This window comes from Pagrus major, chromosome 20, assembly GCF_040436345.1.
Source record: "Pagrus major chromosome 20, Pma_NU_1.0".
Taxonomy (NCBI): Eukaryota; Metazoa; Chordata; class Actinopteri; order Spariformes; family Sparidae; genus Pagrus; species Pagrus major.
Genome location: NC_133234.1, coordinates 13110256 through 13128321, shown reverse-complemented (window position 1 = coordinate 13128321; position 18066 = coordinate 13110256). Strand labels below are relative to the sequence as shown.

The following is an 18066-nucleotide window of genomic DNA, read 5'->3' as shown; positions in this document are numbered from 1 at the left end:
CTATGAGCCTGTACTAATCAAACTCCATCTGAGGAGAATCAGCATCAAAGACGCTGCCGACTTTTCATTAAGCTTTGAAAGAAATTGATTCTGATGTGTATTGACATCTGCACACTTGACTTCTTTTTGTGTGGTTACCAGAGAGACAAACAAAGGGGCAGACAAAGACAATTGAACACTCTCAAAAGCAGCTTCATATTCACATAAATCTCTCGGTGGCTCTCAATAGGACAGTCACTTTAATAATATTGTGGAAGATCTCAGCCTTGATGTGAAATAAGGACAAATCAAGACACACATACACACTGATGACAGCATCTGGACCAGTTTCTAGGCCTGGAATTGTAAATCTTCAACCTTCAACGGTTGTTTCCATCCGTCCAAGGGTCCAAGTCCAAGTATCCTCAGTAACAACTCTAACTTTAAAACTCAACCCCTCACAATACCTGTTTCAAAAGTGACAAGTGGCCTTTAAGTCTTCACACAAGTGGCTGAAGAGAACAACATAAAACTGACACCCAGAAGAGACACTCAGATTCAAAGAGAAGCTCGCAGCCACTGCAGAGACATGGAGAGAGCCGCAGAATTAAACACCCAGATGGACATTTTGACACGGAGCTTTAAACTTACTGTCAACAGTGGAATCTAACGCTCAACAGTGGAATCTACAATGAACAAACACAGACCACACAGACTAAACACAGACACACACCAGTCCCAAACACTCCAGGAATGATCAGCCACCAAAGAAGAAGTACAGTACAGCTACTGTCCTTTGTGACCCGAACAGCTTTACATTACTTGTTCTATACTTTTATTTATCAGAGTAGGTTGACAGTTTTAAGATTTGGATTTGAATCTCTGATCTCTGTTCCATTACGATCTACTATCACTAACTGCACAGCCATGATTTTAGTGCTTTCATTGGTTGTTACATCTCATCTATTATAGTGATGTGTTTTTTGTTTTAGTAACACCCAGAAAAACATTCCACTGATGGAGGCTGTGGTATACGATAAAAATAGATCAGTTATACACATTTTTCCACCAGTTTTGCAGAAAAATACTTTTACAATGGCTGTTTAAAATGATCCCTATGCATGTTCCCACCATTTTGTGTTCCCCTTTAACCGCATATGAAGAATACTCCTCCCTCTCTTGCCCCTCTCACTTTCATTGCTACATTTTCTGTGTCATTTTCGAGGTGATGTCATCCCCAAAGAGGGACTGCTTAGTTAAATGAAGTTTATTGAGGAATCTGCCACAGCATTTTGGCAAACAAAGACATTAAAAAGAGCGGCCTGCAAAAGCAATTTGCAACATTGCAGCCAGAGGGTTTCTGCAGTATCAGTGTAGCCATGTGTATTGTTTAGGCGCTTGATTAAAGTAAAACCAACACTATTCGCCATGGATTCATGTGCTTCTCCAATCATCCCAATTCCTGAGTTGTTTACAACATGGATGTTAAAATGATGATGTGTTGTATTTTTTTCTTTTTGCTCAGAGCGTTTAAACAACATATTGATAGTTGTTTGAAGTTTCAAACTTTATATTACAAAGTGTTTTTGGCCCTGACATTTCCTAAAATCAATCAAATATGGCTTTGCCTGATTTATTATCAGGCTCAACACTAATAAATCATTTTTCTATTTAATCTAGGTCACCCTGGAATGGAAGCAACTAACGCTTATAACCTAATATCATATTACAAACTACATGTGAGCAAGAAGTTGTTATGAAATAAGTGAATTAACAAAAAAATTATTATCATCAACCAAACATTTACTTTCATCCACCATGTTTCTGTGTGTATGACGTCACATTCAGCACGTTGTGCACCAAGATTTTCATTGTCTTTCCGAATTGTTTCTGACTTCAGAGGATTTTAACTTTATTTTTAACAGACAGAGACTAATTTTTCTGTTTAATCAGACGCCACAGCAATGCACTACAACTTTTCATATTAGGCTTGTAAATATTTTTTTGTTAAGAACACGTTTTGTTCCTGAAAACATCCACATTTGTATAGTTCTACTAGATTTAAAGGGGACATATTATGCTCATTTTCAGGTTCATCATTTTATTTTGGGTTACAACTAGAAACTCAAGAAACACATCAGTTTGCTCATTCTGTCCCGTGCTGCAGCACTGTATTCCCCCTCGTCTGAAAGGCTCTGTTTTAGCTCCTGTCTCTTTAAGCCCCCTCCTGAATACCCTCCTCTGATTGGTCAGCTCTCACAAGCCTGAGCCAGAACTGTGAAAAACAACAAAGCATGCCAAACAAGCTGCTAGGCATAAATAATGCATCATTAAGGCGTTTCGGGAGCAGTGTTTTCTATGGGAGAGAGGAGATTCTGTTGGTGTGGGGTTTGACCTTTTTAACTTTCAAGGTCTTTTACATGCACAAGAACCTATATAAATACTGAAGTAAAGGAAAAAACTAAAAAGCATAATAGGTCTACTTTAAGAGTTGTGCGTATAATTATCACTGTATAAACCATAAATCTTAAAGGTAAAATACTTACGAAATCAAAAGTGATGCTCATACAGGAGAATTCTTTTTTAATTAAGAATTTTCACTATCGTCTGTTTGCAGTATTTTGTGTAAACTCTTTGAATCTTGGTTGGAAAAACAGCCCACTCAAATTTATAGTTCAGCGCTGCTCAACTTTGAGCTGTATTTACCAACTGCCTTTTTTATATGTGAATATAAAAGTGTTTTTATGGATGTCAAAGTAGTTTAGAAATAATGGAGCCACTATAACGTGCCTTAGTGTAATGAAACTCTCGTTTCAATACAGCATGCATTGACTTTTCTCTCTCTCACACTGTCTCTCCCATGCGTTTCTCAGTCGTGAGTCTGGAGGGCCGAGCAGTGCATTTGGCCACCTTGGTGCAAGAGGCAGAGCAGCGGGTGTCGGAGCTTCAGACTCAGGTTGGAAGCGAGGGTCCTGGTGAGCGGGAAGGATCTGACCGGGAAAGGCAACTAAAGGCCTGGGAATGGAGGCTGCGGCTCTTCCGACGCATGCAGACGGGATTCGAGCATGCCAGTAAGGCTTCTGGGTTTTTTTAACGTGCTGTACAGTTAAGGGAAGTTTGCCACTTAGATCAGTCCAGCAGTCTTGCTTTTCGTTTTTGTACCCTATTTCTCTGCTGGCACTCTGTCTGGGCTGAGTTAATGGCTTCCACTCCGTATGTGTCTGTGTGTGTGCAAACATAACACGGCTGTATTCCTGCTTTAATTTTTTATAGGCATTTCATGACACGCTTAGTGGCAGGGTAGACAGCCACCCCCTGAAAGCAGACAAACTCACACGCACACACTCCTCCCTTCAACCCAAACCAATCTGCACTTTGACGCAAAAAAAATGTTCCCATCTTTGTAATTCCACTTACTCATGTAGTCTGATGGGTAAGATGTGTGAACATTAATGGAAATGATGCACCACATGTCAAAATTATGTTTGTGTAGTTACAGTCACAATTGCAATCCATGACACCATCAGGAGTGTTGATTGAGTTGACATTAATTTGTGAAGATGGTAGGTTACAGAGGCAGCGTTGTGGTCTTTTCAATCCATCACCGACTGTAAATTAAATACATTTCACACACATTCCATTACTTGACACATTTTAAATGTCTCCCACTTCTGCAACTAAGCAATGCATTGTGCAATAGACCAGGAAGACTAAATGATGTCATTACAGTTAGCTGTCAATTGCATGTGCTTGCTCCATTACATTGGTTGTAATGTGCAGCGTAGGATCTTAGTTCTACTTATTGACTTGCCTTCTTTCTGTCTGCCAGACCCTCCAGACACTCCCAGTGTAGTTCGCTTGTCTGTCAGCAGCAGCACCAGTCTAAGGGTGGACTTCCAGGAGCCTCTCTGTGTCAACTCTGCTGTGGTTACCAAGTACAAAGGTCAGCCACTGTGCTCGTCCCACTGCTTCATTTAGAACCAACGGCTCAATATCACAATATGTAAAGATGAGATAGCAAAAAAAGTAATAATGTCACAACAGGGTTGTAACGGTATTGGCAGTATTGCCGGTACGGCCGGTAGTTCGGGACAAATACATGTACTGTTACACCCCTGATGTCACAAACATTTTTGAAGTGTTCAGTACGGATTCATGTTGTTGTTTTTTTCTTAAGGTGTATACAGTACTGAATACAAGTTAAACATGTTTTGTTGTTTGTGTGTATCTGCAGTGAGCTGGAGCAGTGCTCCTTCACTCAGTCCTTTGCTGGGTGAGATGGTGGTTGAGGACACCACTCTGCTACAGTGCAACATCACTGGACTCGTTTCTGTAAGTTCTGCCCAAATCACCGTCCAACGCATTATTGATGGTCTGTTGGATCAGTTTCTTCAGTGTGAGCATTCAATCAGCAGGAAATCAGGAAGAATCCTATCCAGAATCCAACATAACAGAACTAAATCTCTTATATGGGGTGCTGTCAAAATAGAGCTGCTCCACCGACAATAAATTTTACAGTTGTTTTGAGGGTTTCCTGGATCGAACATCTACTCATGTATATTTATGCTCTCATACACCCCTGCTCTTTTTACATAAAACTAGTAAAGTGCCCCTATGTTCTGACCTCAGTATCTAAGCACTACAAGATAGTTAAAAAAGGATGCAATCACGCTTTATCTGGTAGTATATGGGTGACAAAGCAACACAAAGAACTGCTAAGCTCTAGCTTCTCCAGCTGTTGGTGCTGACCGATAAAAAATTTAGAAGCTATTCTCCCACACGAAGGCCCCTGATATTATTTACATGCGAGCTTGAGTCGTTTGCTAAGGCGACATTTGAAGGCATTTCCCAAGTGACTCTTCTTTATTACATACATCAGACTCCACACACAAGTTGGAGTCACCATCAATCCCAAATGATTGGAGTTGGGGGGGCACAATCAGTTTATTTGTTATTTGTTAAAAATCTTGGCTCTTGACCATCCATTAGCAACAGTTGCAAAACAGCCTCCAAAATGATAAAAAGAGCAGCTTGGTAGCCTGCCACCTGATTTATGTTTGGCTTTTTTAAGTGGGCAAGTAGACAAATGGACGCTCCACTGGTTGTTTATTATTTCGTGTGAGAACCCCCCCTCCCCAAAGACCCCCGCTGCCAGCCAAAGCTCACTCCTGTCACATGACAGGGGTCAAGGCGAGGTCAGGAAGTGTCGGCGGCTGGTTTGATTGATCTGGCTGAGAAAGGAGAGACAGAGGCCTGCTGTCTGCACACTGGGCAAAGAGACAGACAGAGCTTCTAGATAGACCCTTCACCCTCCACACACACACACACACACACACTGAAATGCAGACAAACTGGGACCTAGCAAGAGACAAACAGATGCACTGAACGGTACACATACATATGTATATGGGTTGAAGCTGTGTGCTTTTGGCGAACTTTCGCCTTAACTGTCATGTGTCCCGTCCTTACAGGGGACCTATTACTACGTCCAGGTTTCAGCCTACAACATGAAGGGCTGGGGGCCTCCACTAGTCACCACCCCTGCCTGCGCTGCACCTTCCAGTAAGTCATGAGTAGAGATGTATGTATGTTCATTTGTGTATTTTACTTTTTTTTCCACCAAACAGGACCAAAGTTTTTGGCTGGCCTCACTAAATTAACACACTGCTAAATAGTTTTCACTCTGGACTTAGCTGCAAGATTTGTGTGTGTGTGTGTGTGTGTGTGTGTGTGTGTGTGTGTGTGTGTGTGTGTGTGTGTGTGTGTGTGTGTGTGTGTGTGTGTGCGTGCGTGTGTGTGTGTGTGTGTGTGTGTGCGTGCGCGCTGCATGAATACAATCTCTCAGAGTTTTCCCAAACATAAAGAACTTGGACGTCACATCAGTTCACATCATCGTCATTGCGGCGCTGCTTTGACATCATTCGGGGGGTGACAGCTGGACCCTCCTCAGCCAGCAGGCCGGTTGGGTTTTGGGACCCCCCTCTGCAGACGTCAGTGTGTGTAACCATAGCCTCAGGGTGGTGTTTGGGGCTTGCTGGCAGAAGAAGCTGCACCGGGTTCAGCCAAGAAGTTAACCGTGAAGTCATGTGCAACAACAGCTGAGGTGTTGACTCACCACAGCAACTCTGACCCTCTTTCTTCCTCTCTCTATTTCTTAACCTATCTATCCATGTATCTATGTATGCTTTGTAAGTGAATGAATTCATTCATGTGAGGATATTAATTCAGTGTATTGATTTATGAGATGGATTTCATGAGTGGAGTTTTCAGTGTTGAAATAAGTAAAAGTTATGCTTGAGTAAAAGGTAAAAATGTAAGTCTTAAAGTACCTCATTTTATAACTTTAGTTACTTGTTACTTTGCAGATTTCATGCTGCATCAGAGCCAATGTAGCACATTCTGAAATGTATTTATTTTATCGGCAATCGATATTTATTTATCAATATTTATTTTTTTAAAACAAACGCTGATTGTGTTTATCTGAAAAATGCTGAATATTGGACAATTTACTTTTACTTGTACTTTTGATACTTAAGTATATTTAATATCAGATACTTTCAGACTTCTACTCAAGTACGAGTATGAGTGATTTTCACTTTTGCCAAAGTACATAGTATTTTAACATGATATCTTTGTTTTTACTCAAGTATGGCTTTTGGGTTCTTTTCACAACACTGGAAAATGGAAATACTCAAGTAGTGTACAAGAACCTCAGAATTGTACTTAAATACAGTACTTGAGTAAATGTACTTAGTTACCTCCTGGCTGTTTGTATGCTGCATGTAGAGTCTGCACAGTTTGTACACACCTACTGTAAGAGAGTGAACATAGGTACTGTGCCTGTGTGCGTGTTGGCACACTCAGGGCACATCTGGGGAACACATGAACATGTTTGTCCTCATCAGCACACCGTGTTTTTCAGCAAGTGTGTGCATGTATGTGTGTCTGTGTGTGTGCGCGTCTTCATTTTAGGAGACTGGGCTTTCCCTCTCTTTTTTTTTCTACTGTCCACCTCCCTTCCTCCCTCTCTCAGAGCTAATTTCGATGTTGCGTGTTTGTGTTTTCCATTTGGGCCTACCACTGGAAATATTTGCATGTCTGTGCTGTAGCACGCGGCGCGGCCCCAACAGTGGGGGCCTTATACCGGGCCGTGGACGCCCATTAAAGGGCCCGCTTGTCCTGTCGGGACAGGCACCTTTCCGGGAATAGAGCTCACCGTGTTTCAGCCCCACGCGCCCTCCGGGGGGCTCCGGGAGAGGGAGTTGGTGTGGGGGTGATGGGGGTTGGGTGGCGGTTGATGGTGGTAGGGGGGGCGGGTTATCGCTGACACATCCTCCAGTGAGCAAGCAAGGATGCTGGCTGACTAACACAGGAGGCAGAAGGTGCTGAAGGATCGTTCTCTGCAGAGCTGGTCATCTTTTAGGCGGAAAGGGAAAGTGTGTGTTTGGAATAAAGTGTTCAGAAAGTATCAATGTTTTTATGATGACGAAGTGTGAATATGATTGGGAGGGGTGAAGACAAAACACAGGAAGAAGACAAAGAGGAATAGAAACAGTCGGAGATAGAGGTTGAGTTACAATTGCTACATTAGGAGTAGTGTGTTACTTTCCTCTCTTTATGTCACTGGAGTAGCCACACTATGTTTGTGTGTATGTGTGTCTGCATTTGTGTGTGCATACTTACTGTTCTGAGCCCAAATATGTGCAGAGCAGTCAGTCTCAGCGGTGCTCAGTAGGTCTGTCTGTCAGCCAACCACAGCTTTCTCACACTGGGGTGGGTGCTGTTTCCTATCGTACACACACTAGACCTGTTTGAGAAGCAGGCCGTCTCACACACCTCACACTCCTACTATTGGAAGCCTCAGGATCAGGGCCAGCCCAAGAATATTTTGGGTCCCGGGCAGAATTTGATCAACTCCCCTCCCGATCTCCAGACTAACCACACCTAGATTCCCACACAGATGTATTACTACAATTAAAATCTTGAAAAAAATTTACAGTATCAACCTTCATTCTGAGCATTTCATAACTTCAAGTCTCTGGGAGCCTGCTGCTGCTCAGTAGTTTGATTCTGAGGCGTGCTTCAAATGAACAAGTTTTCCATAAAAGTTCAAGTATGAAGTCTAGTTTATTATCATACAACCAAAGTTATTGCTCCATAGTGCATAGGTCCAGGTTCACCAGTTTCAAATAAACCAAATAATGCTAATGTATTCAAACTTTCCACTGTGAGCACAATCTGAATGCTTCTCCAGCAGCAACCTGTCCGTAAGAAAGATGTTACAAGGCCTCCATGGCAAAAAACAAAGAAATGACTGACAGTAAAGTGAAGTCTGTTGGTCTGAAAGCATGGCTCAACAGAGGAAAATATATAGAACAAAGAAAGACGTCCGTCCGGTCGTGTTCATTCTGACTGAATGACAGTAACGTCACGCTAACATCAGCAATCACTTATGGGTAGACAACTGGTAGTTTATATGCATAGCGAAGATATGTGAAATCAGCAAACTTGTTTATGTCTGTTGTCATTTCGAGCCATAACTAACATTTAAAGTGAGAGTTGGGGAGATATTTGTGATATGTGAGGCGACGCAACTGTTGGCCTCTGTCTCCACTAGTTCTTTGATGTCAGTTTGATGTGCCTGGGGCTTTAGGCACAGCAGTGCTTTCAGCTAAATGCTAACACGCTCAAAATGACAGTGTTAACAAACTGAAGTCTAGCAGGTATAATATTAATCATGTTTCCTATCATAGTTTAGTATGTTAGCATAATAACATTCGCTAATTAGTACTAATCACAGCTGAAACTGATTAGAATGATACTTCTGCAGGTATGTTTGTATTTGGACAAATGACATTTTCCTTAAATTCTGATTGCGATACATGATTTCGAGATTTTACAAAGATTTTTGCAAAAATGTCAAACTCATGACGACACACAAGAAACATCAAGAGATCATCAAAGTCAGCAGGATTCATGTCTTGCAACTCGAGCATAACAGCAAACTATTTAACAAGCTTTTCACACTTGGAGCACCTTCATCTCATCACCTTTGCTTCGGCATCATTAATAATAATACATAATTTAAAAAATCGACCTGTCTAGCGATCCTGAATCAGTTCTATAAATCTTGATGAATGCAGAACAATACATGGTCACTATTCTAAAACTGATTTTCTCACCTCTCTCTGCAGGTTGGAGGGATATCGACGGTCGTGCTCCACGTCAGAGAGGCCAGAAGGAGGCACTAGACCAGCTGCTTGGACAGATAAAAGAAGCTCACCGCCACTGTGTCTGCCATGGTATCAGCAACTTTTTGATCGATTCTGTGGGTGTGTTCAACTAAAAGAGTGAACAGTAATATGAGAGATTTAACGGTTTGTGTGGTTGACCCCTGGTGAAACCCAAACCCTCTAACCTGGTTGTGATAGTGACTCGTTGTACTCATTGAACTAGATGTCATACAAGATGTTTCAAACTGCCATCGGGTTTAACTAATGACTTACATGCAGCAAATTCTTAGGTAGAATAACAGCCTCGACCACAAATATGCCTGACCCTAAGCTTAGGATCAGTTTTAGTACAGATGTCAGTTGAAGTAAAGTACACCCAGAGCTGTGGTATGAGCTTCTGTCATTTTCACTGCGCCCGTCACATTTTAAACAAACACATCTGAATTTTTAGCCACCGTCTAGTTCATGTTTCAGAAATATTCTTGGTGTAAACAAACACGACTCGCAGGTGTAACACGTCTCGCCAATTGCTGTGTTTCATCTCACCTTGACAGACACTTTACAATCTCAGGCACGACAAGTACTTCGGGGGCCGTACACCCTAAGACGGCATGCCACCTCAAAAATAATACCCTCCCCTCTGTCTCAACAACCCCCGCACTCTCTTATGCGTCTTTCCATGACTCAGCCCTTCCTCTGCTGAATACCTCTCTTCTCTGTGACAAAATGCAGATCAACTTCTCTCACACTCAGGCTGTTTATATCCCCAAACACTGCCGGCTGTAAGCCGGTCCCATAAGTGTCAAAACCTGTCCACACTGACTCTTTTACATGACGGCAAACTGCATTTAGCATTGAGCAGGTTGTCTCTCTTTTTCTTCGCCCCAAACACACTCACCCACTTACTATTGTCCACTGTGGCCAGACCATATTTGCAATAGGGCGAGACGTAATATAATAGTCAGTATTGAGTGGCTCTTGGTTCTTCAGACGGCAACTGATTGAGCTTGAGAGTTCAGGCACGGTAGCCAAGGTGGCGTGTCCCGGGGTCATGTTTGTTATTCCTGTAAGAGACGAGTCCTGCGCTAGAGTCGGGAGAGGGCATAAATTAACACTGACTACTGCCGCCTGCCTCCCCTCCACCCCCCACAGCCCGCCAGTCGTCCTGTCTACTGTCCATACATATACACACATAAAGATAGACAGGCGCACACGTAGATACACATGTACTCGAACGGACAGAAATGTTCAAGTTCATGCTCCCTCTCCCACATGTCCATGTACGCACCCCCATCGCAGCCCGGCTTATGGCCCACGCCACATTCTCCCTCTTGTCCAAACACTATTAATTAAACTGTGAAAGAGGCCTTGACTAACACAGGCACCCCAGCAGTCGGCCCTACTTGTCTGTCTTACTCAGTGTCAAACAGGGACTGAGGCCAGGAGGACTGGAGCTGAACAGACTCGCGAGTAAAGAGAAATTTGGGGAGGTGAGAGGGGTCGAGGGGCGCTGTTTTTTCTTGTTACTCCACCTCGACTCGTCCACCTGAAGAGAAAATTAGTTCTTTTCGGCTGCTGAATGGGGGGATTTATTGACTTTAAGTGGCCTGGGGCTGGAGTAAGATCACCTGGGAGGGGAGGAGAGGGAATCTGTGAAAAGTTTGGGACTCAGGGTTTCTAATGAGCTGGGAGGTGCGTTATCTCACCAACAGGCGCCCACACAAACACACACACATACATATATACACACACCTCCCTCTCTCGCCTCCAACCCCCTCCAGGCCCACTAAAAATAAACATGTCCCCACAGACTTAACTGACCTCCCTGTCAGTGAGTGGCAAAGGGTTAAGACACATACAGACACACACACAAATTACTACAGCTCCTTGGCTCCACTCATATGGCTGTAGCTCAAGACATGCCATGCTCCAGCGGCTATAGTATATGCAGGTAAACACACACACACACATACATATACACAGTTAGTGTCCCTATGGGAGCTGAGAGCTAGTGGTTCCCTCAAGGCCCATAGTCTGCTGCTGGCAGTCAGCATGACTGTCAAATGGTGCCGCGCCACTGGAGCGCATGAAATGTCGAAAAACATTCCACTCCGACCGTGTTGTTGGACGTGTCAGGTTGGTTGTCAATTAGGTAACGGCCTGTCACTGGGAGAGATGTTTCCAGAGTTTGTCAGGACAGAGGCGTTCAGTGGTGTTAGCGAGAAAATCAGACAGCCAATCAAAGACAAGTGCCCTAACGTTCAGCATCAACGGCATCAGAATATTCATTTGAAAGAGGTAATGTCACTCTGCTGCTATGGAATGAAGATAACCCTTTCTTTTTTCTCTGTCTCGTTCACACAGAACAGTGCAAAGCTCCACCACAAGGGAGGAAGCACTCGGTATCCAAAAGCCTCCGCCACCTCTTCCAACCCACCAGCAAATTTGTTAAAAGCTTGAAAAGGTAGATGACCCTTTTATCCATCAAACGTAATGTAAAACAGTTGTTGACTTTTGATATGAAAGCCACTAAAATCACTACAGTATGTTAATGGGAACTTAAGTGTTTAATTTGCTGATTTACATATAATTTCAGTTAACATTTTGGAGAGAGCACTTTATATCCATTATTGAATATTAAATATTCTTCTGACCTTTAGGTGAAATTATCATATTTTTTATGTTATTTCATTATTTTGATATTTACACTCTTAGAGATGCACAACAATGTAAACTTCAGTGAGAGTCATCAAAAATCAAAACATGTTGCACGACTCTTTTTCAGCCTTCAGACACAAAGGTCAATAAAGCATGGTGTACTGGAGAAAGAATTTACCCTTTGGGCGCTGTAGTGTTTCTACTAACACATACCCTTCTTCTGTGTTACTTCCCAGAGGTCTCTATCTGACATCCATATTCTACAGAGATGATAATGTGTTGGTGACTTCAGAGGACCAGATTCCTATTGTGGAGGTTGAAGATTCCTATCCCAGCTCCCTCCTGCAGGACTTCCTGTGGTTTACCAAGGTAGAGAGACAGATAGAAACCTGTGTGCCTTTAATTTTATTATTCATCGGTTATTACTTTAATATTCAGCTGCAAACAGGACAACAGACCATCAGCTGCCTTTGTGAACTTTATGTACATATTAGTCATCCACTCCATTTGCCAGGTATCGTATCTATGGGAGGAGATTCCCTGGCTGCAGCAGTGTCTCAATCCTTCCCAGTCGTCCTGTTCCTGTACTCTGCAGACACGTCTCAAGATGCTGCAGGCTGTCTCTCTGCTACAGGTAGGACAATGCTCAGTAGACTTGCCCTCAATGTCATAAACTATTACAACTGCAAAATTGTGGCTCTGAACTGAGTAAAATTACTGAACAGCAGCACAATTGTCATCTGATGTCTATCCTCAGGGCATGCTGGGGACCCAGGACCTTGGTCAGGTGTATTTTGAGCCAATCAAAGACAAGCATGGTAACGCCCTGCTGGTGCTCCTGAAGGACATGAATGCCTGTCCCAACCTGGACGGGGTTCGCTGGACGCAGCTTTGCAAACTCCAGCTCCAACGCAAGTCCATCTCGTCCCCTGAGGAGCCCACTGCCTTGGACATGCTGCTCATCACACTCCATGTGAGTCCTACAGGAACAGACGGGCAGTGATTAGAAGCTAGTTCAGTTTTGGAAAAATGGGAATAGCAGAATGGTTTGTCAGCAGTGGTTGTGGGCTGTTTTCAGGCTCATTCTTTGCATTTTTTGTTTCCAGGAGATTAAGCAAGATGAGACAGTGAAGTGTAAGGCACTTTGTCAAAAACAAAATTCCCCCAAAAGCACTGGAAAACATGTATTTATTGTCGTTAAACTCTCATTCACAGAAAACCAGTAAACACGAGACTGAAACAATAGGATTGTAAATTGAAATGTGCTTCCAATTAAGCTGCTTGTGCAGTCACTCTTTATTTAGACAAACATTAATCATCATGACTCTCTTCCATTTGTCACCTTCTTTGCAAGGACACACACTGAATTGACTTGCCATCAAATTAATTAAAATGCCCAGATGTGAGGTCAGATCTTGGATCCATGCCAGCTCGACATGAATGATAATCAGTTGCTCATTTAGGAGGTGGAAATTGGAAATTTATATCTGAATTTCAGCTTCGTGGGCGTGATGATGATAATCAAGCTAACTGTTGTTGTTTTGTTTTCTGTGTGGTTGTTTTGTTCAATCTGGATTAAACCACAAGTTGATTTTGTCTATATAGCCCGGTAAACTTGATACCATTGTCGCGGAGCTGTTTTGTCTCCAGTGTAAGTCGGTTTGGCTTGTGGTTCCAAAACAATGGTGGATACTCCCCCGGGCGAAACCACATTTTACAGAAATATTTGTTTTGTGGCCAGTTATGAACAAATTGTATGATGAAATACATCAAAATGCGCTAGTGGGCTGTTTTGTTGTGCTTACTTCCACTTTAAACATGTTGGAAAAACTTTAGACTAAAGTCTCTCAAGGATGTAAACAACAACACATGAAAACAACATCATTTAGATGAATGTGAAGATAGAGATACAATTAGAATCAGTGTCACACACAATCACTACCATACGTCTCTGTCCACCTGCTGTTCTCAGGAAAAGCTGGCGTATCACAGGCGGAGCAGGAAGATGTTGTCTCCAGGCTTATACCTGGGCTACCTGAAGCTGTGTACATCGGTGGAGCAGATCAGAGCGCTGGTACCTCAGAAACTCCCAAACGTCCTCTGTCACACTAAAATTCGGGACAACAGCAATGTTTCAAGGTGGGGATCACATGCCATCAAAATGAGCTTTCAATTTTTAGCACTGAAATCAAAAGCATGATTGGCAATTCTCCTAGTATTTTTGTGTCTCTTCACCTCCACCTACTTGCCCGAGTCCGAAGGATAAAAAAAAAGTTTGAATCAAAACTAAAAGTCAAATTGAATCTTGAATTTGGAGAACTGTGACATTCCTACTTTGGATTGATGCAACCTTCTCATAGCAGTCTTGTGTGTGTGTTTGAATGTGTGTTGTCTCAGGGAGGAGTGGCAGTGGCTGCAGGCTGTCAGCTCTCTGGAGGAGGCGTTGGAGATGGACAATGAAGTACAGAGCGCTCCACATCGCCTCCTACAGGACCTGCGCAGCGCCATCAAGGACCTGATGGCACACATCAACGTCCCTGGAAATCAGGTCCGAGTTAGGCCAGAGTCAGTGGGATACTGCGTGTAACTTTGTCTGTAATCATTAGGTTTTGTATGGTTTGATACTGACTGATATCATGGAACTAGAAGAAAATTCTCAAAATATATCCAGCCAAGTGTCAGGGGCAGGCAGAAAATGCTTCCAGTGGGTGGTCAGCCAGTTCTGGTTAGACCACTAATTCTACATGATTTCTGTAAAAGTACATAGTTTGAATTTCAGCACAATGGCAATCATTGTCCTTTTGGCTTTAAGTTTTTACCACCCACTCTTCAAGCTAGCAGCATAAAAAAATTATAGACTGCTACAATTTACTATGAAAAGAGACATCAATATGAACGTAAATATAAAGGATTATGTATTAATATATGTATCGATAGATTAGACTGTCATCGGAATGTGGAACTGAAACTTTAAATATTTCACTTTCAGAGGGGATGGATGTTAAAAACAACAAATATGGCTTCAGCACTGAGATACTTTCATTCTTGACCTGCTCCACAAACAGTATTTTAGTGATATGCAATAACCCCTAATTACAGCAACCCATGCAGTTGCCTTTTTCCTTACTTTTCACTCCATTATTAGAGATGGAGCCTCTGGTTCTACTTTTAAGATATGAGTGAAAACTGATTTCATGGTGGCCTGGCAGTCTATGATCTATACCTTCTAACACTGACCTTTTATGGTTAGAAAGCAACAATGGACTCAACACCTACTCTACTAAAAGCATAAATGGCCTTCATGGGGTAATTTGTAAAACATGGACAGAATTTTAGTTTCAAACATTCAAAAAAGAACTAACATTATCCTCAGAGTGTGAAGAAACAACACTGTTGACGTTATGTCAAAGACATCTTTGTTAGCATGCTAACCAGCTAGCCTCGGCAAGAAGTAATAATCCGGTAGACCCCTGTAGTTTCAGCTGGGAAATACATATTCACTATGTTTCACAAGCTCTCTATGATTTTAGTGTAATAAACAACCTACATAAACTCACAAAATGTCAAGAAAAGAAATAAATTCTGTCCATATTTTACAAATTATACCTTTAAAATAAATAAAATGTTAAGATAGAAAAAAGATAAAAAGGAGGATAATGATCTTGATTGTAAAAATCACTGCATGTATATTAAAGTGGACATATTGTCAGTGTTCTGTCACTGCTTTGAGGTTAGAGTTAAACTAAACTTGCAGAGGTTCCTCTGAGTTCTCGTGTCTCTGTGTGTCTAGGCACAGGACTTCCGTATCTACAGCCAGGAAGTGGTGGAGTTTGGGGAGAAAGTGTCCTTCCTGCTCCTCCTGCCGCCTTCAGATGAAGTGTGCACCGCTCCTGGTCAGAACAACCCGTACTCCCCCCGCTCTGGCTTCCTCACCCTGCCCCTACAGATCTTTGAACTGGGTCTGTATATCACATTGTAGTCAGAAAGAAGTTCAAATATTTGGCACCAACAGATGTTTTCCATATTAATATGTTTCTGTATTTACTGGCACAGGGTGTTACATTTTCTGTTTTCATGTTTGATTCTCCCACAGTCCACTTTAATGCATACTGCCCTAGTTTCATCGGCCAGTACTGCAGAGTATCGGCTCTGCTGGAGCTGGAGTCCCTCATGTCCCAGCAGGCACTAAGGGAGGCCTTCTCTGAGGCCGAGCTCCTGGCTGCGAAGAAGAAACATCAGCAGGTCCAGGAACACATGCAGGTAAGACCATTCAAGCCAAGGACAAAAACAGCTAGAATATATATATGTATATATATATATATATATATATATATATATATATGTGTGTGTGTGTGTGTGTGTGTGTGTGTGTGTGTATATATATGTATATATATATATATATATATATATATATATATATATATATATATATATATATATATATATATATATTTACAGTCTTTTGTGTGGCAAGTGGGTTCAGATTAGTTCAATATGACATTTGATTGTAACAAAGATTGATTGTTGTATCTTGATGACGATGTTCGACAGCAAATGGAGGAGGTGTGGCGTGATGCGAGGTGGATCATGGACGCCTTGCAGTACGCCCGCTACAAGCAGCCAACAGGGGGCATCTCCATAAGCTGGATAATTGACTTCTCTAAGGAGGTGTTGCTCGAGAAGCCTCCCTCCACCTCCTCTCAGCCAGACTTCATGCCCTCCCCCATGCCTTCACCCGAACCCTGCCGCAAGCACTCAGGTCAGAATCAACTCTAATGATATTAACAAACAAACATTCTGGTATTATTTTGATGAAATTGTCTGTTTTTAAGTGCTTTTCTCACATTCTGCAGATTTTGCTGGACTATCTGATGAGGAGGGCTCCTCCGAGGTCTTCCTCACCACAGACAGCGACTACGACTCCAGCCGTGCCCAGAGTCCCCGTGAGCTGGACTTGCTGCCCCCATCACCCCTCTCGTCCTCTGCGCCGCTGGAGCCCCGCAGTTTCCTGCGCAGCGATGGGAGCGGCTCAGGGGTTGGGATGTGTCTCGGCGGAGGAGGACGTGGAGGGGGAGCGCTGAGGGATTCCACGCCAGATGTCCTCCAGGCCTCGGAGCCGCAGCACGGAAGGGAAGGCGAGCGGTGTGGCGGAGGAGGAGGAGTTCGGCGAAGGGGGGCCCCGGAGCTGTTTGACAGTGACTTCATCCTGCCCAGCAGGCAGATTGAGCTGTTACACATCACAGAGAAGAGGCAGGCCTTCTGCGTGAGGACAAGCAGCCTGGAGTTCCCCTCCTCCACCTCAGCCCACCACCAGCCTTACTGCTACCACACCACTTGCACCTCGCCCTCCACCTCACCACAGCGGAGATGGCACAGGCCCTCGTCAGTGGACCGCTGCTGCTCTGCTGAGCGCTGCCAACCGCAGCTTCCACCAGCTCGTACGTTATCAGAGGACAGCGGCACACAGAGACTCTCCTCACCATCACCTGCTGCCCTCAGGAAAAGCTGTCATGCCACGCTCAGAGTGTACCCACAGTACCGCACAGGCCTGCCAAAGGAAACCAGCGTTAAGGTACAGATATGTTTTGACATGTTGATGTATTCACCTTTAAACTGCTGTCAGGTTTGTGACATGATGTCTTCCTGCCTGCGTTTCAGCTTTGTGTGACTCCAGGAACATCAGCGCGGGAGATGGTGCAGCTGGTGGTGCAGGAGATGAACACAGTGTGTCGGCGCATGCTCGGTGGCGAACAGGAGCACTCTGTTTACTACAGCCCCGAACAGTTGAAGCACTTTGGCCTTGTGCTGGTTTTGGACAATAGAGAGAAGTGGCTTCAGGATGATTTCTGTCCCCTGGAGCTACAGAACCCCTGGCTGCGAGGCAAACTGTGCGTTCGGATAAAGGAGTACTCACCACTAGCACTCAAACACAGCCGGGCCACCACGGTGTGATACTTCTATGAGAGAGAATGAAAAAAAAAAAAAAACTGGAACTGTCACATTTGTACAAACAGGCTCCTAAACTCTACAGTGTTCTGTCTCACCGTGGTGTCACCGTCCACCGCTGCAGCTACAACATGTTGTCATATTTTCTGCTGTGTTTTTTTGAAAGGCTTCTGTTTTCATGAAATCTGTTCTCCCGTATGAAGGACCCTTTTTTATGAGACCCTCATATGGACACCAAATGAACAATAAC

At 43.3% G+C, this 18066-nt stretch overlaps 1 protein-coding gene across 1 annotated transcript in view; it reads left to right on the top strand.

The window, feature by feature from the left end:
* ankfn1b (ankyrin repeat and fibronectin type III domain containing 1b) overlaps positions 1–17822 on the top strand; it is a 115018-nt gene extending 97196 nt beyond the window's left edge. Inside the window, exons 8-23 of the mRNA XM_073490194.1 lie at positions 2853–3050; positions 3809–3922; positions 4214–4311; positions 5451–5541; positions 9174–9281; positions 11577–11676; positions 12107–12239; positions 12385–12504; positions 12628–12843; positions 13843–14009; positions 14268–14418; positions 15661–15829; positions 15964–16130; positions 16422–16629; positions 16724–17442; positions 17529–17822. Coding sequence (XP_073346295.1) covers positions 2853–3050; positions 3809–3922; positions 4214–4311; positions 5451–5541; positions 9174–9281; positions 11577–11676; positions 12107–12239; positions 12385–12504; positions 12628–12843; positions 13843–14009; positions 14268–14418; positions 15661–15829; positions 15964–16130; positions 16422–16629; positions 16724–17442; positions 17529–17822 — 3053 coding nt within the window. The remainder of the gene's footprint in view (positions 1–2852; positions 3051–3808; positions 3923–4213; positions 4312–5450; positions 5542–9173; positions 9282–11576; positions 11677–12106; positions 12240–12384; positions 12505–12627; positions 12844–13842; positions 14010–14267; positions 14419–15660; positions 15830–15963; positions 16131–16421; positions 16630–16723; positions 17443–17528) is intronic.
* The last annotated feature ends 244 nt before the right edge of the window (positions 17823–18066 follow it).